Genomic DNA, 22,633 nt, shown 5'->3' with positions numbered 1-22,633 from the left:
TTCGTCAGCACTGTTAAGTTGGACAGCGTTTCACTGAGCACTATGCATAAGAGGTAAAAAGAGAAAAGCCAAGGCAAAAAGCAACAAAATGTGGCTTAACCGTAAGTCACATGATCTGACTAGAGCATTATGATGTAGACTATGTTTTGAAAACAACGTGCTCAAGAGTGCAAATCCTCTCCATGCATGTGGCACTGCCTGAGAAGTGGTCAGAACAAGAAATCCACATGTTGTTGCTCTACTGAACGAAACTAATTAAATAATAAACAGCTAGCTGTACATGGTTCTGTACTGTTGTAGTGCACATCTTCGAAATGTTTGGATTTGGTCGTAGGAGCCGCAGAGCAGTGCCAGTCAGTTTGCTTTCTGGCTTCCAAGATGGCCTAGTTTTGGCAGGAATACAACTGTACATCAGCTTCAAGCAGCTTATTAAATGTAAGCAACAATGCCAAACATGTGTTGAAGATGCTCTTCTAAATCTGGCTTTGTGCATACGAGTAAAGGTTCCAAAGTTAGGGCAAAGCATGAATTGTTGCAATATATGTTTAGTTATGTAAGTTATAAAGGGAAAAATCAAATATCCACCCGTTCGTAGCAATTGCTACAAAGGAAACCCATACGGGTTCCTCGAAAGAAAAGCCTCAGAGTTGAAGAAAAATTTGTCCTGTTCCGGGACTCGAACCCGGGACCACCGCCTTTCCGGGGCAGCCGCTCTACCATCTGAGCTAACCAGGCGGCTAGCAGAGGGCAGGGCGAAGTCGAATTTGTCGACAACACATGAAGCAAAGGCAAGTGTTTGACGTAGTAGTTCTGCGGAAGCCTGCAAGGTGGAGAGAAGTAATTATAAAGGGAAAAATCAGACATCCACCCGTTCGTAGCAATTGCTACAAAGGAAACCCATACGGGTTCCTCGAAAGAAAAGCCTCAGAGTTGAAGAAAAATTCGTCCTGGTCCGGGACTCGAACCCGGGACCACTGCCTTTCCGGGGCAGCCGCTCTACCATCTGAGCTAACCAGGCGGCTCGCAGAGGGCAGGGCGAAGTCGAATTTGTCAACAACACACGAAGCAAAGGCAAGTGTTTGACGTAGTAGTTCTGCGGAAGCCCGCAAGGTGGAGAGAAGTAATTATAAAGGGAAAAATCAGACATCCACCTGTTCGTAGCAATTGCTATGTAAGTTGTTCTGCATTTATGGTGAGTGCAGAATAAAAACGCGGTACAGAGAAGTGATCATGTGCTTCGTGTTCCCGTATTCTTTGTGCTGCAACCATTGATCAACCAAATAAGACTGCCACAACTACAGCATTCAGCTGTTACTTAAATTGACGTGGGGACAACATCTCGCAATGCTCGCCACAAAGCCGTTAGAGCGGCATTGCATGTGACACCATATTTCTGAATACCTAATACAACCAAACAAGTGGACATTAACACTTCTTATTTTGCACTTGTCCTCTCTTAGTGAAGAAAAAAAAACTTGCTTGAAAAATGACGTGTATGTTAACTTTTCGGAATACATATATAACAAAGTTCATCATCATCATCATCAGCCTAGTTACGCCCACTGCAGGGCAAAGGCCTCTCCCATACTTCTCCAACTACCCCGGTCATGTACTAATTGTGGCCATGTTGTCCCTGCAAACGTCTTAATGTCATCCGCCCACCTAACTTTCTGCCGCCCCCTGCTACGCATCCCTTCCCTTGGAATCCAGTCCGTAACCCTTAGTGACCATCGGTTATCTTCCCTCCTCATTACATGTCCGGCCCATGCCCATTTCTTTTTCTTGATTTCAACTAAGATGTCGTTTACCCGCGTTTGTTGCCTCACCCAATCTGCTCTTTTCTTATCCCTTAATGTCACACCCATCATTCTTCTTTCCATAGCTCGTTGCGTCGTCCTCAATTTCAGCAGAACCCTTTTCGTAAGTCTCCAGGTTTCTGCCCCATATGTGAGTACTGGTAACACACAGCTGTTATACACTTTCCTTTTGAGGGATAGTGGCATCCTGCTGTTCATGATTTGAGAATGCCTGCCAAACGCACCCCAGCCCATTCTTATTCTTCTGGTTATTTCAGCCTCATGATCCAGATCCGTGGTCACTACCTGCCCTAAGTAGATGTAGTCCCTTACCCCTTCCAGTGCTTCGCTACCTATCGTAAACTGCTGTTCTCTTCCGAGCCTGTTAAACATTACTTTAGTTTTCTGCAGATTAATTTTCAGACCCACCCTTCTGCTTTGCCTCTCCAGGTCAGTGAGCATGCATTGCAATTGGTCTCCTGAGTTACTAAGCAAGGCAATATCATCAGCGAATCGCAAGTTGCTAAGGTATTCTCCATCAACTTTTATCCCCAATTCTTCCCACTCCAGGCCTCTGAATACCTCCTGTAAACATGCTGTGAATAGCATTGGAGATATCGTATCTCCCTGTCTGACGCCTTTCTTTATAGGGATTTTGTTGCTTTCTTTGTGGAGGACTACGGTGGCTGTGGAGCCGCTATAGATATCTTCCAGTATCTTTACATATGGCTCATCTACACCCTGATTCCGTAATGCCTCCATGACTGCTGAGGTTTCGACTGAATCAAACGCTTTCTCGTAATCAATGAAAGCTATATATAACGGTTGGTTATATTCTGCACATTTCTCTATCACTTGATTGATAGTGTGAATATGGTCTATTGTTGAGTAGCCTTTACGGAATCCTGCCTGGTCCTTTGGTTGACAGAAGTCTAAGGTGTTCCTGATTCTATTTGCGATTACCTTAGTAAATACTTTGTAGGCAACGGACAGTAAGCTGATCGGTCTATAATTTTTCAAGTCTTTGGCGTCCCCTTTCTTATGGATTAGGATTATGTTAGCGTTCTTCCAAGATTCCGGTACGCTCGAGTTTATGAGGCATTGCGTATACAGGGTGGCCAGTTTCTCTAGAACAATCTGACCACCATCCTTCAACAAATCTGCTGTTACCTGATCCTCCCCAGCTGCCTTCCCCCTTTGCATAGCTCCTAAGGCTTTCTTTACTTCTTCTGGCGTTACCTGTGGGATTTCGAATTCCTCTAGGCTATTCTCTCTTCCACTATCGTCGTGGGTGCCACTGGTACTGTATAAATCTCTATAGAACTCCTCAGCCACTTGAACTATCTCATCCATATTAGTAACGATATTGCCGGCTTTGTCTCTTAACGCACACATCTGATTCTTGCCTATTCCTAGTTTCTTCTTCACTGTTTTTAGGCTTCCTCCGTTCCTGAGAGCCTGTTCAATTCTATCCATATTATAGTTCCTGATGTCCGCTGTCTTACGCTTGTTGATTAACTTAGAAAGTTCTGCCAGTTCTATTCTAGCTGTAGGGTTAGAGGCTTTCATACATTGGCGTTTCTTGATCAGATCTTTCGTCTCCTGCGATAGCTTACTGGTTTCCTGTCTAACGGAGTTACCACCGACTTCTATTGCGCACTCCTTAATGGTTCCCATGAGATAGTCGTTCATTGCTTCAACACTAAGGTCCTCTTCCTGAGTTAAAGCCGAATACCTGTTCTGTAGCTTGATCCGGAATTCCTCTAGTTTCCCTCTTACCGCTAACTCATTGATTGGCTTCTTGTGTACCAGTTTCTTCCGTTCCCTCCTCAAGTCTAGGCTAATTCGAGTTCTTACCATCCTATGGTCACTGCAGCGTACCTTGCCGAGTACGTCTACATCTTGTATGATGCCAGGGTTCGCGCAGAGTATGAAGTCGATTTCATTTCTAGTCTCACCATTCGGGCTCCTCCACGTCCACTTTCGACTAACCCGCTTGCGGAAAAAGGTGTTCATTATCCGTATATTATTCTGTTCTGCAAACTCTACTAATAATTCTCCTATGCTATTCCTAGAGCCTATGCCATATTCCCCCACTGACTTGTCTCCAGCCTGCTTCTTGCCTACCCTGGCATTGAAGTCGCCCATCAGTATAGTGTATTTTGTTTTGACTTTACCCATCGCCGATTCCACGTCTTCATAAAAGCTTTCGACTTCCTGGTCATCATGACTGCATGTAGGGGCATAGACTTGTACCACCTTCAATTTGTACCTCTTATTAAGTTTCACAACAAGACCTGCTACCCTCTCGTTAATGCTATAGAATTCCTGTATGTTACCAGATATTTCCTTATTAATCAGGAATCCGACTCCTAGTTCTCGTCTCTCCGCTAAGCCCCGGTAACACAGTACATGCCCGCTTTTTAGCACTGTATATGCTTCTTTTGTCCTCCTAACCTCACTGAGCCCTATTATATCCCATTTACTACCCTCTAATTCCTCCAATAACACTGCTAGACTCGCCTCACTAGATAGCGTTCTAACGTTAAACGTTGCCAGGTTCAGATTCCAATGGCGGCCTGTCCGGAGCCAGGTATTCTTAGCCCCCTCTGCAACGTTACAGATCTGACCGCCGCCGTGGTCAGTTGCTTTGCGGCTGCTGGGGACTGAGGGCCGGGGTTTGATTGTTGTATTCATATAGGAGGTTGTGGCCAAGTACTGCACCAGGGTGGCCAATCCTGCTCTGGTGAGAGAGTGCGTTACCGGTTCTGGTCACCGGGATCAGGCCGCACTCCAGGCCTGTTTGTGCAATTTTCTCAACACACGTTTTTTTTTTTTTTTTTTTTTTGTATTTCCCGGTGGAGAATTGCGCGGCACCGGGATTTGAATCACGGTCCTCTTGCACTGGAGACGGATACTCTACCGTCCCCGCAGGAGTTAAATTAAAAATTGAATTATGGTGTTTTGCGTGACAAAACCACTTTCTGATTATGCACGCCGTAGTGGAGGACTCCGAAAATTTCGACCACCTGGGGTTCTTTAACGTGCACCTAATTCTAAGTACACGGGTGTTTTCGCATTTCGCCTCCATCGAAATGCGGCCGCCGTGGCCGGGGTCCGATCCCGCGACCTCGTTCTCAGCAGTCTAACACCATGACCACTGAGCAACCACGGCGGGTCCCGCAGGAGTTGTACGCCTCATTTATCCTACAGTGGTGCCCTATTTGATCAGTCAAGGTGGACCAATCTGAGCTCGGTTATACCGCATGGATGGCACTCGGCTAGAGAACCTGGTATTTATGACCTGCACATGTGTGGCCACACATAATTGAGGATATATAATTTTTTTTTTTTAGGAGGGTTTCCGTACAGTGATAAAAGGAAGGAAAATACATTAAAAGAAAAAAAAAAGGAAAAAAAAAAGGAACATAACATGTGATTTGAACTCGTGATCCTTCAATGTTGCCCGGAAAGGTAGCTCAGTCGGTTGGTTCGTCAAGCCAACGGTTACTTTCAAGCGCCAAAGCTCCTGCTCCGAGCCTCATACTTATGTGGAAAGGGACTGATGTTGTCCGCGGCAGTCGATTTTTGCTGATTCTGAGTGGTTGGAAGGCATAATTTCTTGGAAAAATGGCCGCCAGAGGAGCAGCGTGAACTCTAGCGGCTTTAGAGACTAGGAAAACTGCCTTACAATATTTAGACTTGAGGGGAAGCTTCGTTAACAAACTATAACACGGCAATCAGCACTCGAATACGACGAGAGAAATTATTGAGACGTGGGAAATTCCCTTGAAATAAATCTGGTTTGCGAGACAAATGCTTGTATGTATTGAATCTCTTAAAAGATGAGGGGGGAAATATGCGCTCACCGAGAGGGCATCTTCAGCACGAGACCACCGCGAGGCACCTTACTGAGATGTAGAGAGCTTCGCGGCCGGAACGAAATCTCCCCTCTCCGCCGGCCCAGGGTGGAAAACGCGCTTTCCGATCGCTCAAGGTTGCGCGGATATTGTATAGCTCTAGCATCTAGGAAAAAGCTTAAACAGGTGCGGGGGCGGCACGCATAGCGTGCCGCCCCCGCAGTTAGTTCCAGTAAAAGCTAGCTGCAGCTCGTATCCTACAATTTTAACGCAATAACATTAAGGCCCCTGTGTCTCGTAAAATTCTATGTCAGCATCTTGCGTCGGACCTCATTTTGCAAAATGTCATTACGAACCACAACTATGCAGGGCCCCTCAGTGTGGTGCAGAAGCGTTGCTGAACTAAGTAATTGAATTCCTCAAAGTAAAATGCGTCAGAAAACTTGTACTGTACAACCTAAACACAACCTACAGGCATGATGGTGTTTGATTGTAATTTGAACATAAAAGAACACGTGATTCTGTTACGTGGACACTCAAACATAAACCCCTTTTCTACAGTTTCTACCATTCATAGAGCAGTGCACTGCACTCGGTTCCTTGCAGCAACATCCAGATGGCACTTGCATCCGCGACCCACAAAAGAGGCCACGCTTCTACCAGAAAGCTCACCCACTCGTCTTCGTAACGTTCACCGCGAGCGTTTCCTAGTAAACATGACAGTTACATATGCTGTAGTTGCCGGCAAGCGTGAGAAGCAGTTGGGTATCTTTAAATGCTGTCATCTTCCACTCTTAAAGGCAAAGCTTAAGTGTCCGCCAAATTTTTCTTGTTCAATTTGTACCTGTTTTCTTTTTTCAGTTCCAACTGTAAAATGTTCTCATGTAGCTTGTAATTGATTTCTTGTTAATGCATGTCATGTAGTGTCAGTTGCTATGCTAAGCTCTTCTTTTTTTGCTGCATCTCATTGCTAATGCTTGTCCATGGTAGAAATATTCTTAGTCAACTTACTTTCTCTTATAAATGAAAAGCATGGTTTTTTATTATGTTTTGAAAATACATTTTTGTTGCAGCTGTAGACCATTTCATACACTGCCAAACAGTCTTTTCAACAGCGATGTTACTGCAGCTATTAGTTGCACAAAATAATTAAGGATAATGTTCCTGAAATTCCTCTTGGAAATCACTTTCAGTTGTACTAGTGGTACCTTTGGGTATATACAGTTAAACCTCAATGTAACGAAGTCAGTAAACTTGCAATTTGCTTCATTGTATTGAAATTCAATCCTTTATCCAAACAAGTACAGTTGCCAATAGATTTTTTTACACTAAGGGGTGCAGTATTTCTCAAATTATAAGGCAATTGTAAAATTTTATTCCTAATGATGATGTCAACTGTGTGATGTGTAGTGACCCAAAAAAGACAAAACTGCTTTTCCTGTAGACAAGAGTAAAAGGAGAAGAATAAAACAAGGTTCTTGATGTCAATCTTGAAATGTTACATTGGTGCAGTGTATGACAGGATAGTAAAACTCTTGCTTGGGCTAGTTGGTTCATGCTTGAATGAGTAAAGGCAAGGCGTAAAAGACCAGGACTGAAGGACACAAACGACAGGACCGGCGCCACTCACAACTAAGTTTATTTCCGCAACAAGCCTGCCTTATGTAGGTCAATCAAGCCGAATCGCACACGAAACGTTAGAAGTACAATACAGCCATCCACCAACCACTCCGGAATCATATGTAGCGCAAAAGATGAAAATCTCAAAATCTGATCTTTTGTCACTGATCACGCGAATTTCGGTTGGACTACATGTCCCGTTTTGTTCATGCTTTCCTTCTCTTCACCTACCTACTTGGCCAAAGAGTGTCCAAATCTATGCCCCCACGATGGAAACAATATCGAAAGGTATGCTTTTGCTGACTGAAAGTGCAAAAAGTAGACCACTTCGATTTGTCATTCCAGACTGTCTGGACTGCTGGAGACGCTGCTTTCAGTTATGGCAAATCTGGCAAATCGCACCGAGCAGCCCCGGGGCGACGGTAATTGGATGAAGCAGCACATCAGGGTGCCCCAGTGTGCACCTGCATACATAGGTACACCTCAAGGAGTATTAATGGTGAATGTTGCCTAGAACACATTTCGATGTGGTTTTAAAGTTAGCAGGAATGCTTGTCTGAGTTGGCAGCACCTGATAACATCATCATCAATATGGGGTGTTTAATGGCTGCTCGGGCTCTGTGACATTTCGCAGCAAGGATGGCTGAAGTTCGTGGCTGTGATTGCTCCTTTGTTTGCATGCCAGACTGTTCTGCAGTAACAGCTGCAGGAAAGGCGTGGGTCTCTATGAGAGCTGACTTGTACCCGATGTTACCGGATTTTTGCGACAACCCTGTCTGCACACGTGCCAGGTGCGTCCTGCAGACAAGTGTAATGAAGTCTAGTTACTAAGTGGAACTTCTGTTAAGTAGCTGTTTCATTTTGTTGGCTGTATCCTTATCATGTCTTTGTTTTTTTTACATTCTACCCTTGTTGCATTACTGTTTCTGTATGTCAATAATAAGCACACACTGTTGGTTAAGGCTTTTGATTTTTTTTGTTCGCTTGGGTTGACACGCGGCATAATTGCAGTATGAAATTTATAAAGAAAAAGCATTCAAGCCCATTTCATAGATATACTGCAACAGTAAATTATAGAATGTGTTGTTAACAATCTATAATTCAGTCTTCAGCTTGATCACTGTTCACCTTCACACCTCTGGCTTGTACATCAGACTCTGCATGGCATGATGCTGGCACACATTGTACTGATCTTGCAACCACTGAATACGCATGACCTGTCCAAATAACCACCATGAAAATCACCACATAAAAAGCAATTGTGAAATTCTTAACGGAAATGCATATCGTTGTCAACAAAGAAAAGCATGGGTGAATACTAATGCAAGTTGGTGCTGCACTGGCAATGCGATTACCCTTCCCACTAGTGTTTTCTGAACTTGAAATTCTCTTAGTGACCCGCTTGTAAACGTACAAAGTGAAAGTCTGACCAACATTTGAGTAACGTTTTGAGAATGTTACTAAAAAGATAAGCCACCCAATATATTTAAAGAAGTGCATGAATGGCTGACCCTCAGCCGGAGTATGGCCAAGTAAGCGGAGACAGAGGATCAGAAAAGGTGTTGATTGGATGGCGTGGACAGCCCAACCAAGATGGTCGGGAAATCTGAAGAACTACCAGAACGAAAGGACCCTACATCAGGTATCGTCATGTTTTTTAGACACAACCACCTCATACTACTAAAGCAGGATAAAGAATAAGCAATTGTCGCCATGCCGTTGGGGCTTTTTTTACTAGAAGGCAAAGGCTGCTCTCAAAAAGAACTTCAAACCTGTGTCAGTGAAGGCCTCAAAGATAAAGGCAAAGGCTGTTTTCATGTGCAGGGAAATGGAACTGCGCAAACTGGCTTTCTCAGTCAACAAAAGCAAAGGTGGCAGCTTTTTGACGGCCAAGAGGCACAAATATGACATCCCCTCCCATTCTATTGTGAGCAGAAGAGAAACTTGGCAGGACAAAGTAAGCAGGTTTATGCAAGTGTTTTTGACCCATTCGATAGAAATAACTTGGAAGACATTACAAAGTTTATACAGTCAAACGACGACATTGGTCATGCTTGTTCCATTGACCTAAAAGATTTGTTTTATTCTGTCCCTCTCATTTCATTGTTTCGGGTTGTTCAAAAATGTACTGAAGTTATTGGCAAATTGTCTTTTCAGAATTCTGCCGGGTCGACCATTCGGTTTTAGGCGTTGCTTGAGTTTTACTTCAGCTCTACGTTTATCCAGATTGAAAAAGGCTTTTACGTACAGAAATGGCATATGCATAGGCTCTTGCATTGCTTCTATCTTGTGCAATGTTTTCTTGTTGGAATTTGACAGAGCAGCAACGAGTGAAGGGATCAACCATAGACAGGTTGCTACTGCTTTTCATTAAGCAGAAGATTTTCTTGTGCTTTTAAAAAAGCGAGCCAGTTGCACATACGATGGCGCCATTGCAGATGTACTACACGTCTTTCAGCACCTTGGCAAAGGGTTAACGTTGCCCATGAACTAACAAAGGATAACGAAATTCCATTTTTAGACAACGCTATAACCTTCTGTGACAACCATGTGTGCTGAATATATAACCCAAGGTCCCAAAAGAAACTGTCGCCCTACCATTCAGCTCATTCGAAAACGGTGAAGTGGACAATAGCCACCCACTGTATCACGCCAGCCTTAAAGAAGGCATGCATGTACAAAGTACAGCAAAGCTTTGATATGGAGATTGTAAGGTTACAGGAAGCTGGTTTCCCGCAATCAGTCATTTTAGCAGTAGCGGAGGCAGTGCTAAAGAAGATAAAAAGCAAAAACACTATTAGTGAAACTGCAAGGGAACACAAACATGAGAAATGCGAAGTTGTGCCTAATGTTCACAAGACGTCACATAACTTAAAGGAGTTTGTGAAACAATACATGAAGTTGAGGCGGTGTTCTTGGCTCCCAGCGAGCTTGCTGGATTATGTTTGTGCACAGGAAGTAGAAATAGGTTGCCTGGGTGCGGAAAACAAACACGAATTTCTACATAGATTGCTGTGTTGGGGTAGTCTATCGGATACCTCTTTCGTGTGGCACAAAGTCTATGTAGGCCAAACTGGAATGTGCGTGAATTCGCACTTCCGTGAGCATGAATTGTCAATTAAGAATAACAAAAGTGCGCACCTTCTCATCCACTTTTCGGCTTGCAAGTGTAAGCCGCTTCTAAATGAAGTAAAGATTTTGTGTCAGTGCCATGATAGCAAAACAAGGGAAATATGCGAGGCATACCATGTAAGAAAAAAGGGACTTCATTGTATTAGAGATACCTCAGTTTATCTGCACAATGAGATGAGGTTTATCAAAGAGTGTAGTTGGGTTGCATGTTGCATGAAGAGATTTTTTTTATATTGGTTTTGCCGCACTTGCGCAGTGGTGTATTTCTGGGTGGTACTTATATGTGGTCTTTGTGGAATAAATGTTAGTTGCAAGTCTGCACTTGTCCTTGTTTCATGCTCTCTCTGCAGTCATTAGTTCATGCAGTTTGAATATTTAATGTGCAGCAACTCGCCCAACATGTTCTAAAATATATTTAAAGGCAGAGCAATGCTGGCCAAGGTAGATTGGCGGCAAGGCCGGGTTTACTCCTCTCTGGCATAAACATTGCACTCTTACGCCACAAAAGATATTAACAAAAAATTAAAATGATTACAAGAGGCACTCAGCTGTGAATTAAAGCACTCAATGTGGTAAGTCTGCTAAGACAGTGGCAAGCGTTGCTTTCATAAACATGACGCCAAGTCCCCAGCGAGAATCAAACAGTAACGCCAATACAGCAGCTAACAGCAATTCTCATCCTGAGCTACCTCTTTAAAGGTAACCACAATATCGAGGCTGTACTAGGGCAAGAATCAAGCTGTTAAGAAAGCACTTGCATATAATCATTGTGATAAAACAGCACAATTCAGCCTCACTAAAAACAAGGCGAGGAAAAAAACCTTGTACATAAAAAAATTTCTGCATGAAGCAACTAGCAGCAGTTGAACATGTGCGAATCAATGCATAAAGTACATCCAAGAACATGAACCACGTGACTGCTGGTGTGACGGTTTAACGAGTTCCATAAAGCCAACGAAATCTGCTTGCAAGCCTCAGCAGCAACACATAACATGGCAAAGAAGGAGCAAGTAGCATTCGCAACCTAAGCGAAATACCTTTAACCCAACGCTGCACGACGGAAAAACAGAACCAAAACATGAATACATCGTGATCAGCTTTGTTGTGTACTCGTGTAAACATCGAGTGCAACAAAGACCGAGAGGTCGGAAAGAAAGCATGGGAACAAGTTTTTCACCCACACTGACTATCCATGGCTGCTGTCACGCCCGCAAGTGAGGCCTCGCACGGAATGAGTAGAACCATGCTGACGGCGAGTTTTTGTTGGTGTTTGGGCACCCCACCACACAATAATTGTTTTTTGACGTGCCTTGAAGCTTTGGCCACCAAACACAAGTGATGGGTGTTGCCTGCCATGGGTGTTTTCTGTCGTGTAGAGTTTTCACTCGCAAAAGGGCACATAGTTGATTTCCAAACGAACTTCAGCAGATACTTGACTAGAAGTCCAATTTCTTACTTCTTGAACACCACTTGTGCAAAGGCCCTCATTCATTACTGCACAGTACTGTACAGGTACTCTACAAAGCATGTGAAGGCTCCAGTGGTAGTTCACAGTGCACGACTAGACCAGCTTGCTTGCACAGAAAAGCTTAATGAACACAGTAATCAGGTATGAGGAGGCTTGTGCATGCTCCCCAACCTAACAGCCATTATTTTGATAGCCTAAAGAACGGAGTAAGTTAACCAGGTGGTTGTTGCCATGAATGAAAACAAATGTGTCCTGCATTATGGGCGCTTATTTGTTTTCAGACTTACAAAAGGCTTTCCATGGCTTTCCTGGATAGCATGGGCATCCCTATGGCTAAAATTTGCGCCACCAAATCTGCACAATAATCTTCTGGCATGGTCGAACTTATAGAAGTTGGGAACTAGGAACAAGGTGCATATTCTGCAATATTTCAGATTTTTAAAATTTTCAGTACTTATACAAAAAGTAGCAAATAATTACTTTATATCACGTTTCTTCTGGTGCTTCCTTGAAGTTTTACATAAGAATTCTCAATAACTCTCTGAGCTAATATCGTTTTAATTGAAACCGCATTAATAAGGATACAATTTTATGTATCACAGTATATGTTGTGACTGATATGTCGTGAAATAATATGTTAAGACTTACGAAAGCCTACAAGCACTGAAAATGAGCATATTTCTAGTAGTAAGGAAGAGAGAGACTATCATAAAAACAAATTTTTGCCGGCACACATACAACTGCTGGCATGCTACTCAGTATAGGGATGGGGAATTGGATTAAAAGATTCCGTAGGGGAGTGGAAAAAAAAATAAAAAATAAAAATAAATAGGAGTTCATTGGTCAGCAGTTGAGATAAGCAAGACATCTTTAGGATATTATTGGAAATAAAGCAGGCAGGAAATTCATATAATCGGATGTTACTGGCATAGGTAACTACAATATAGAAATAGAGGTTTTAATGGAGAGAAACATAATGGAGAGATAGGCAGTATGCTACATTGCTATGCATGTATATATAATGCCTGATTAGCTCAAGGAGGCTAAGTGACTATTTTTCAGTGCCATCTTTCGAAGGGAATTCCAATGAAATCGTCCCCATGCTGTCAATTTCTCCATCCATCCCTCCATCCATGGAGGTACCGGGTTGGCAGAAACGTGTTCAGAGGGGCTTTAGTCTCGAGAGTTCTGCAAAATCCACTATGTAAGGGAACAGACCAAAACCCTCTAGTGAGTTTGTGATGTTGCAAAGCTGCCACTCCACATATAGGCATCATGCTTTTACACTGACATGAGCACTAGCCCATTAAGAAGATTAAAGGTACATATGCAGCAAGGCTATTAGCATTATCAATTCCACAATGCATGAAAGTGACAATGCCTTCACATGCTATGCTGAGCTACGAGGTCACTTTTACGCAGAGAGTAAATTATGGGAGAGCTTGTTAGCTGCACAGCTTGGCTTCATTCTTGCTATCGGGTTTTTAAAAATTTGTTGGGTTCATTAAGGCCACAAATTATGACAGCTATGCAAATGCAAAGTCTTTATTTGACCAGCAAATCATAGCTAATTGTTGGGCATAAGAAGTATGATGTACAGTTGTGCTCAGGCATGACCTGGTTGTCAATATATGCGACAAGCGTCATTGATTAAACATGCATTGAATCTAATACTTTGTTCATTCTGTAACCTACAAGTCCAAAAATATTTTCATGTCACTCAAAAGTGGAAAAAGTTGGCTCGTTTCATTCAGTGGAGCACAAAGTAGTTTCCACCAAGTATTTTAAGGATGACGAACTCGAGCATGTTGGTAGTGCTATATGTCCTCCATTAAAAATGGCATAGGCCTTGAACTGAGTGCACACGCTAAATCATGCCAGTATCACAAAAAGCGGCATTGCTTCATTAGTCCATTAATAGTGTGTGAAGGGGAACTGCAACATGACAAATATGTACAAAGATGCTAGGCAAAAAAAAAAAAAAAACAAGCACACAGCAGTTACTAAGAAATTCCTGATAATATTACCAACAAGGGTCCAATGCAAAAACCTATTATGTTGCCCACTATCCACACATGTGGCAATATAAAATGAAGTAGTGCAACTTCAAAAACGGCGCCTAATATCTTGGGCACTGGAACCAAAAAGAACAAAAACAAATATCTGTCCTTAGGGTAATAAGCGGCGTAGAGGCCCTTCATGGCAATCAGCGTAGCCGTCAAGCCAAGGAAGCACTTATAGTGCATTTCAAAGGCATGCACACCGGCAATCTCCTTGTAGTTCGGCAGGATGTAATATGTCATCAGACAGAAAGCAAAGTTGGTGGCGACCGTGAGGCCCAAGAGTGCGCTCAGGAAGCGGTTGACACCCATCCTGCGTTCAAGATAGAAGCCGAGGCCGATCAACGATAGCACCGTGTAGACCATGTGCAGATATTCCGTGGAGTGCAATGCCGGGAGGAACAACAGCTTCCACTGGCGATGATCTATCACGAGTGAAGAAGTGACGCACGGACCGTTCACCAGCTTCTTCCAGTGGTGCGGCACAAGGTCTAATTGCAGCATGACGAGCACCGCCGACACAAGGATCGCCCCGTAGGGCAACGAAGCCAGCCGGCCAGGTTCACGCCGACGGTCATGGTGCGGTCGCGTGGGGCGCACGGGTTGTTGCCCGAGGAGGTTCCAGACGAGGTCGGAGATGGGCGTGATGACTCCGTAGACGTAGGCGACGCCGACTAGGATACCGGCTAGATGACCGACGAAAGAGGCATTCGGCGTGACAAGCTGAAGGAGCACCAGCTCTACCCAGACGATTTGTCCGGAGGGCAAGTCAACGATGATGCCCAGAACGCGCCGACGTTGTTCGGGGAAGTAGTAATTGCTAAGTACCTTAAGGGCGAAGATGACCCCTGAGAAGCCGACAGCACAGTGGTAGTCGAACGAGACGTCGATGAACGTGGCCAACAGATAGTTTAAACCTACGAACACAACGCTACAGAGTGCAGTAAAGAGGATGATGATGTAAGCGAATTGCGCGCTCCCGAAAGCAGGTTCGAGAATCTTTCCCTTCCAAATGAAGGAAACCATGTTGTAATACAGGTGCAGACTATCGCCGTGTTCGACCGCCCCGTAGAAGATGCGCATCCACTGTTTCTTGAAAAGAACGGTGTCTACACTAATGCAAGCGCCGTAGAGGTCGCGCCAGGGCAGTTCGAAAAGTTGGAGGAAAACGCACGCTTGAGCGAGGACAGTCAAAAGCGTGGCCGGTGGAATGGTTTCTACCCCCACTTCAAACAATACATGGTTTAGGAGCAGCACAAGGCCCATCTTGTCACGCTGTCGCCTGCGTTGCATTGCAGCCGGTGTTTGTGTCGTCGATTTGATCACATTAAACGCAAATTCGATGCAAGGCTTCTTGCCTACTAAGGCGACACGCATCAGTTTGCTAGATGCTTTGAAACGAAACGCATGGCGAGTGAAACTGAACCGAACGTCAAAATGACACGTGCGCACGTGTGTTTTGTTTTGGTCACGACCGATGGATGGATGGGTGAATGTATGGATGGATGGCGGCTACACCCTTTATAACGGGCGGCGGCTAGCGCCACCTAGCCTTCTGCTCGCCCTCCAATTTTTTTTTCTTTATATCCCCTTCTCCTTAAGCTAGTTTTCACTCCCCTTTTACCCCCAAAATAAATATCTAAAATAGTATAGAAAATATTAGCTCCCCGATTTATGGTATTATCTCTCCCTTGACTTCCTCCACCAATCCTCTAGCCTCCCCTTCGTTACTGCCACTCTTTTCTCGTCTATTTGCCCTCGTTCCCCGGGAAAACCTAATGCCCCTTCCATATCTGTCACTGTTCCCTCAGCCAGAGTCGGGCGAAGGTCTGTGCATCTCAGCACTATATGCTCTGTGGTCTCAATTTCGGCTCCGCAAGCTGTGCACAAAAGGTCCACGTCTTCAAATTCAGCCCTGAATGTTTTCGTTCTCAAAACCCCCGTCCTAGCTTCGAATAATAGTGAGCTGCCCCGCGAGTTATCAAATAAGAGCTATCTCTTTATCGCCTGTTTTTGTTTCCTATACATAGATAGCGCTGGCTTTCCGAGCATTCTTTCTTCCCACATTTTTTTCCCGCCTCCTTCACCTCCTTTCCCACACTAGAACCACGGTGGACCCCCTCCCTCGGCTGTAGGTATCTAGTCCTCAGCTTCCTAGTTCTAAGTGTCCACTTTGTGTTCAAACTTTTCATGTATAGATATTTGTACACTTTTCCCGCCCCCTTCGCCCCCCCCCCCCCACCAGTGCTGGGAGTCTCTGTTCATATTTTAACTTACTTATTGCCTCTCTACCTTCGAATGACGTCCACCCCATGTCCCCCTGCACTCCCTCATTAGGGGTGTTCCCGTACGCTCCCAAGGCCAACCTGCCTACACTTCTCTGTCTTGTTTCCATGCATGCCTGAACTTCCGATTTCATGGACAGTACTGCATTTCCGAATGTGAGGCCAGGTACCATAACCCCTTTCCATACCCCTCTAACCACCTCGTACCTATTATATTCCATAGTGCCTTGTGCTTCATTACAGCTAAGTTCCTTTTAACTTTTTCAATCATAATTTTTTCATGTTCTTCCAAGTACTTTTTGCCCTTGTTTAACCATATGCCAAAATACTTGCATTTTTCAATATGATCAATCTTAGTGCTTTGTATTTCCAATGGTTCCCCTTTTCTTCATTGTATACTATTATCCCAGACTTCTCTCTACTGAACTGCAGTCCCAATTTTTCTCCCTCCTCTCCACATATCCTCATTAGAGCAGTGCCAGTCAGTTTGCTTTCTGGCTTCCAAGATGGCCTAGTTTTGGCAGGAATACAACTGTACATCAGCTTCAAGCAGCTTATTAAATGTAAGCAACAATGCCAAACATGTGTTGCAGAAGATGCTCTACTAAATCTGGCTTTGTGCATATGAGTAAAGGTTCCAAAGTGAGGGCAAAGCATGAATTGTTGCAATATATGTTTAGTTATGCAAGTTGTTCTGCATTTATGGTGAGCACAAAATAGACAAAACGCGGTGCAGAGAAGTGATCATGTGCTTCGCTGCTTCATGTTCCTGTATTCTTTGTGCTGCAACCATTGATCAACCAAATATGACTGCCACAACTACAGCATTCAGCTGTTACTTAAATTGAAGTGGGGACAACATCTCGCAATGCTCGCCACAAAGAGCGGCATTGCATCTGACACCGTATTTCTGAATACCTAATACTAACAACCAAACAAGTGGACTGTAACACTTTTTATTTTGCACTTGTCCTGTCTTAGTAAAGAAAAAAAAAAACTTGCTTGAAAAATGAGTTGTATGTTAACTTTTCGGAATACATATTGTAACAAAGTTAGTTCCAGTAAAAGCTAGCTGCAGCTCGTATCCTACAATTTTAACGCAATAACTGTGGTCTGTGGTCGTTACTTCATGCAGTTTGAATTTTTAAAATGCAGCAACTCGCCCAACAAGTTCTTCTAATATATATTTAAAGGCAGAGCAATGCTGGCCAAGGTAGATTTGCAGCAAGGCCGGGTTTAGTCCTCTCTGGCATAAACATTGCACTCTTATGCCACAAAAGGTATTTAAAAAAAATTAAAATGATTACAAAAGGCACTCAGCAGTTAATTAAAGCACTCAATGTTGTAAGTCTGCTGAGACAGTAGCAAGCTTTGACTTCGCAAACATGATGCCAAGTTTTCAGCGAGAATCAAACAGTAACACCATATACAGCAGCTACCAGCAATTCTCACCCTGAGCTACCTCTTTAAAAGTAACCACAATATCGAGGCTGTACTCGGGAAAGAAGAATGAAGCTGTTAAAAAACAGCACAATTTAGCCTCGTTAAAAGCAAGGCGAAGAAAAAAACCTTGTACATAAAAAAATCAACATTTCTGCATGAAGCAACTAGCAGCAGTTCAATATGTGCGAATCAATGCATAAAATACATCCAAGAACGTGAACTGCGTGTGACGGTTTAACAAGTTGCATAAAGCCAACAAAATCTGCTTGCAAGCCTCAGCAGCAACACATAATATGGCAAAGAAGCAGCAAGTAGCATTCGCAACCTAAGCGAAATACCTTTAGCCTATACACTGCACGATGGAAAAACGGAACCATAACATGGGTACATCGGTATCAACTTTGTTGTGTACTTGTGTAAACATTGAGTGCAACAAAGACCGAGAGGTCGGAAAGAAAGCATGGGAACAAGTTTTTCACCCACACTGACTATCCATGGCTGCTGTCACGCCCGCAAGTGAGGCCTCGCACGGAATGAGTAGAACCATGCCGCCGGTGAGTTTTTGTTCGTATTTGGGCACCCCGCCACACAAGAATTGTTTTTCGACGTGCCTTGAAGCTTTGGCCACCAAACACATGTGATGGGTGTTGCCTGCCATGGGTGCTTTCCGTCGTGTAGAGTTTTCACTTGCAAAAGGACACATAGTTGATTTCCAAATGAACTTCAGCAGATACTTGACTAGAAGTCCAATTTCTTACTTTTTGAACACCACTTGTGCAAAGGCCCTCATTCATTACTGCACAGTACTGTACAGGTACTCTACAAAGCATGTGAAGGCTCCAGTGGTAGTTCACAGTGCACGACTAGACTAACTTGCTTGCACAGAAAAGCTTAATGAATACAGTAATCAGGTATGAGGAGGCTTGTGCATGCTCCCCAACGTAACCGCCATTATTTTGAAAGCCTAAAGAATGGAGTAATGTAACCAGGTGGTTGTTGCCATGAATGAAAACAAATGTGTCCTGCATTATGGGCGCTTATTTGTTTTCAGAATTACAAAAGGCTTTCCATGGCTTTCCTGGATAGCATGGGCATCCCTATGGCTAAAATTTGCGCCACCAAATCTGCACAATTATCTTCTGGCATGGTCGAACTTACAGAAGTTGGGAACTAGGAACAAGGTGCATATTCTGTAATATTTCAGATTTTTTAAATTTTCAGTACTTATATACAAAAAGTTGCAAATAATTACTTTATATCACGTTTCTTCTGGTGCTTCCTTGAAGTTTTACATAAGAATTCTCAATAACTCTCTGAGCTAATATCGTTTTAATTGAAACCACATTAAAAAGGATACAATTTTATGTATCACAGTATATGTTGTGACTGATATGTCGTGAAATAATATGTTATGACTTACGAAAGCCTACAAGCACTGAAAATGAGCATACTTGTAGTAGTAAGGAAGAGAGAGACTATCATAAAAACAAATTTTTGCCGGCACACATACAACTGCTGGCATGCTACTCAGTATAGGAATGGGGAATTGGATTAAAAGATTCCATAGGAGAGCGGAAAAAAATTAAAAAATAAAAATAAATAGGAGTTCATTGGTCAGCAGTTGAGATAAGCAAGACATCTTTAGGATATTATTGGAAATAAAGCAGGCAGGAAATTCATATAATCGGATGTTACTGGCATAGGTAACTACAATATAGAAATAGAGGTTTTAATGGAGAGAAACATAATGGAGAGATAGGCAGTATGCTACATTGCTATGCATGTATATATAATGCCTGATTAGCTCAAGGAGGCTAAGTGACTATTTTTCAGTGCCATCTTTCGAAGGGAATTCCAATGAAATCGTCCCCATGCTGTCAATTTCTCCATCCATCCCTCCATCCATGGAGGCACCAGGTTGGCAGAAACGTGTTCAGAGGGGCTTTAGTCTCGAGAGTTCTGCAAAATCCACTATGTAAGGGAACAGACCAAAACCCTCTAGTTAGTTTGTGATGTTGCAAAGCTGCCACTCCACATATAGGCATCATGCTTTTACACTGACATGAGCACTAGCCCATTAAGAAGAGTAAAGGTACATATGCAGCAAGGCTATTAGCATTATCAATTCCACAATGCATGAAAGTGACAGTGCCTTCACATGCTATGCTGAGCTACGAGGTCACTTTTACGCAGAGAATAAATTACGGGAGAGCTTGTTAGCTGCACAGCTTGGCTTCATTTTTGCTATCGGGTTTTTAAAAATTTGTTGGGTTCATTAAGGCCACAAATTATGACAGCTATGCAAATGCAAAGTCTTTATTTGACCAGCAAATCATAGCTAATTGTTGGACATAAGAAGTATGATGTACAGTTGTGCTCAGGCATGACCTGGTTGTCAATATATGTGACATGCATCATTGATTATACATGCATTGAATCGAATACTTTGTTCATTCTGTAACCTACTAGTCCAGAAACATTTTCATGTCACTCAAAAGTGGAAAAAGTTGGCTCGTTTCATTCAGTGAAGCACAAAGTAGTTTCTATCAAGTATTTTAACGGATGACGAACTCGAGCATGTTGGTAGTGCTATATATCCTCCATTAAAATGGCATAGGCCTTGAACTGAGTGTACACGCTAAATTATGCCAGTATCACAAAAAGTGGCATTGCTTCATTAGTCCATTAATAGTGTGTGAAGGGGAACTGCAACATGACAAATATGTACAATGAAGCTAGGCAAAATTTAATATATAACGCACACAGCAGTTACTAAGAAATTCCTGATAATATTGCCAACAAGGGTCCAATGCAAAAACCTATTATGTTGCCCACTATCCACACATGTGGCAATATAAAATGAAGTATTGCAACTTCAAAAACGGCGCCTAATATCTTGGGCACTGGAACCAAAAAGAACAAAAACACGTATCTGTCTTTAGGGTAATAAGCGGCGTAGAGGCCCTTCATGGCAATCAGCGTAGCCGTCAAGCCAAGGAAGCACTTATAGTGCATTTCAAAGGCATGCACACCGGCAATCTCCTTGTAGTTCGGCAGGATGTAATATGTCATCAGACAGAAAGCAAAGTTGGTGGTGACCGTGAGGCCCAAGAGTGCGCTCAGGAAGCGGTTGACACCCATCCTGCGTTCAACATAGAAGCCGAGGCCGATCAACGATAACACCGTGTAGACCATGTGCAGATATTCCGTGGAGTGCAATGCCGGAAGGAACAACAGCTTCCACTGGCGATGATCTATCACGAGTGAAGAAGTGACGCACGGACCGTTCACCAGCTTCTTCCAGTGGAGCGGCACAAGGTCTAATTGCAGCATGACGAGCACCGCCGACACAAGGATCGCCCCGTAGGGCAACGAAGCCAGCCGGCTAGGTTCGCGCCGACGGTCATGGTGCGGTCGCGTTAGGCGCACGGGTTGTTGCCCGATCAGGTTCCAGACGAGGTCAGAGATGGGCGTGATGACTCCGTAGACGTAGGCGACGCCGACTAGGATACCGGCGAGATGACCGACGAAAGAGGCATTCGGCGTGACAAGCTGGATAAGCACCAGTTCTACCCAGACGATTTGTCCGGAGGGCAAGTCAACGATGATGCCCAGAACGCGCCGACGTTGTTCGGGGAAGTAGTAATTGCTAAGTACCTTGAGGGCGAAGATGACCCCTGAGAAGCCGACAGCACAGTGGTAGTCGAACGAGACGTCGATGAACGTGCCCAACAGATAGTTTAAACCTACGAGCACACTGCTACAGAGTGCAGTAAAGAGGATGATGATGTAAGCGAACTGCGCGCTCCCGAAGGCAGGTTCGAGAAGCTTTCCTTTCCAAATGAAGGAAACCATGTTGTAATACAGGTGCAGACTGTCGCCGTGTTCGACCGCCCCGTAGAAGATGCGCATCCACTGTTTCTTGAAAAGAACGGTGTCAACACTAATGCAAGCGCCGGAGAGGTCGCGCCAGGGTAGTTCGAAAAGTTGGAGGAAAATGCACGCTTGAGCGAGTACAGTCAAAAGCGTGACCGGTGGAATGGTTTCTACCCCGACTTCAAACAATACATGGTTTAGGAGCAGCATCACGCCCATCCTGTCACGCTGTTGCCTGCGTTGCATTGCAGCCGGCGTTTGTGTCGTCGATTAGATCGCATTAAACGCAAGTTCGACGCAAGGCTTCTTGCCTACTAAAGCGACACGCAGCAGTTTGCTCGAGGCTTTCACACGAAACGCATGGTGATGAAACTGAACCGAACGCCAAAATGACACGTGTGCACGTGTGGTTTGTTTTGATCACGACCAATGGCATTGCCACGACTATGGGAATCATCATGATAGGAATGACTTGTGTTGGCTGGGATTGCAAGAGGCTTCGTCTAAAACGTGAATATGGCTACACAAGTCACCGTTTATATTGGTTTATATATTATAAACGGTGACACAAGTAGCGCGCCCTTAAAGTAATATTCTCATACAATGTTTTCATTCACCCATATTACATCTTTCAATAATGCTTTCTCACCTACAATGCATCAACCAAACCAAACTAAGAAAAGTTCGAACAAACCGAACAAACGACGAACTTTTCCAAAGCGATCGCAAATCTTGTGGTCTGTCCTCCAACTTTAGCAGCCCACTGATACATTTTACGTTTCAGCAATTGTACATCCAATAACAAGCCCTCATAATTAAACGATACATGTTTTGAGCAATAACAAAGCTAAAGAAGCTTTTTACGTGCTGTTTCAGTAGGAAATTAATCATTGTGACAGACGGAACGGTGCTAGTAGTGCTAGCTAAAACCCCTCCATACCCGTTTCCGCAGGTTAAGTACCGCCAACCATAGAGTTTCTCACTACATTACCTAGAGGGAAATCTGGCGCTGCTGCGCTGTGGTATGCATGGGAATGCCGGTATATTGTGGATTCGGATTGGCATCATTCTCGTAGAGACAGGACACCTTGAA

The 22,633-nt window shown here is 43.8% G+C and overlaps 2 protein-coding genes and 1 non-coding gene across 3 annotated transcripts; all 3 read right to left on the bottom strand.

Moving 5' to 3' along the window:
• Positions 1 to 943: 943 nt before the first annotated feature.
• On the bottom strand, positions 944 to 1,018 carry TRNAS-GGA (transfer RNA serine (anticodon GGA)). Its single transcript has one exon. It is a non-coding gene; the product is annotated as a tRNA-Ser (tRNA).
• An 8,210-nt stretch (positions 1,019 to 9,228) lies between these two features.
• Positions 9,229 to 16,002, bottom strand: LOC142582306 (uncharacterized). The gene has a single exon (XM_075691865.1). It carries the CDS (start codon positions 15,311 to 15,313, stop codon positions 13,880 to 13,882), a length of 1,434 nt encoding a protein of 477 aa, XP_075547980.1. The 5' UTR covers positions 15,314 to 16,002; the 3' UTR covers positions 9,229 to 13,879.
• Positions 16,003 to 20,389: 4,387 nt separating this feature from the next.
• Positions 20,390 to 21,997, bottom strand: LOC142582305 (uncharacterized). Its single transcript, XM_075691864.1, has one exon. The coding sequence runs from the start codon at positions 21,784 to 21,786 to the stop codon at positions 20,437 to 20,439; it is 1,350 nt and encodes a 449-aa protein (XP_075547979.1). The 5' UTR covers positions 21,787 to 21,997; the 3' UTR covers positions 20,390 to 20,436.
• Positions 21,998 to 22,633: the final 636 nt, after the last annotated feature.

Source organism: Dermacentor variabilis, chromosome 5 (assembly GCF_050947875.1).
Source record: "Dermacentor variabilis isolate Ectoservices chromosome 5, ASM5094787v1, whole genome shotgun sequence".
Lineage (NCBI taxonomy): Eukaryota > Metazoa > Arthropoda > Arachnida > Ixodida > Ixodidae > Dermacentor > Dermacentor variabilis.
The sequence above is the reverse complement of the archived record's forward strand: the minus strand, read 5'-3'. Positions and strand labels throughout refer to the sequence as shown.

Coding starts and splice junctions, on each gene's coding strand:
- LOC142582306 (XM_075691865.1), bottom strand. CDS start 15,313: ATGCGTGTCGCCTTAGTAGGCAAGAAGCCTTGCATCGAATTTGCGTTT.
- LOC142582305 (XM_075691864.1), bottom strand. CDS start 21,786: ATGCAACGCAGGCAACAGCGTGACAGGATGGGCGTGATGCTGCTCCTA.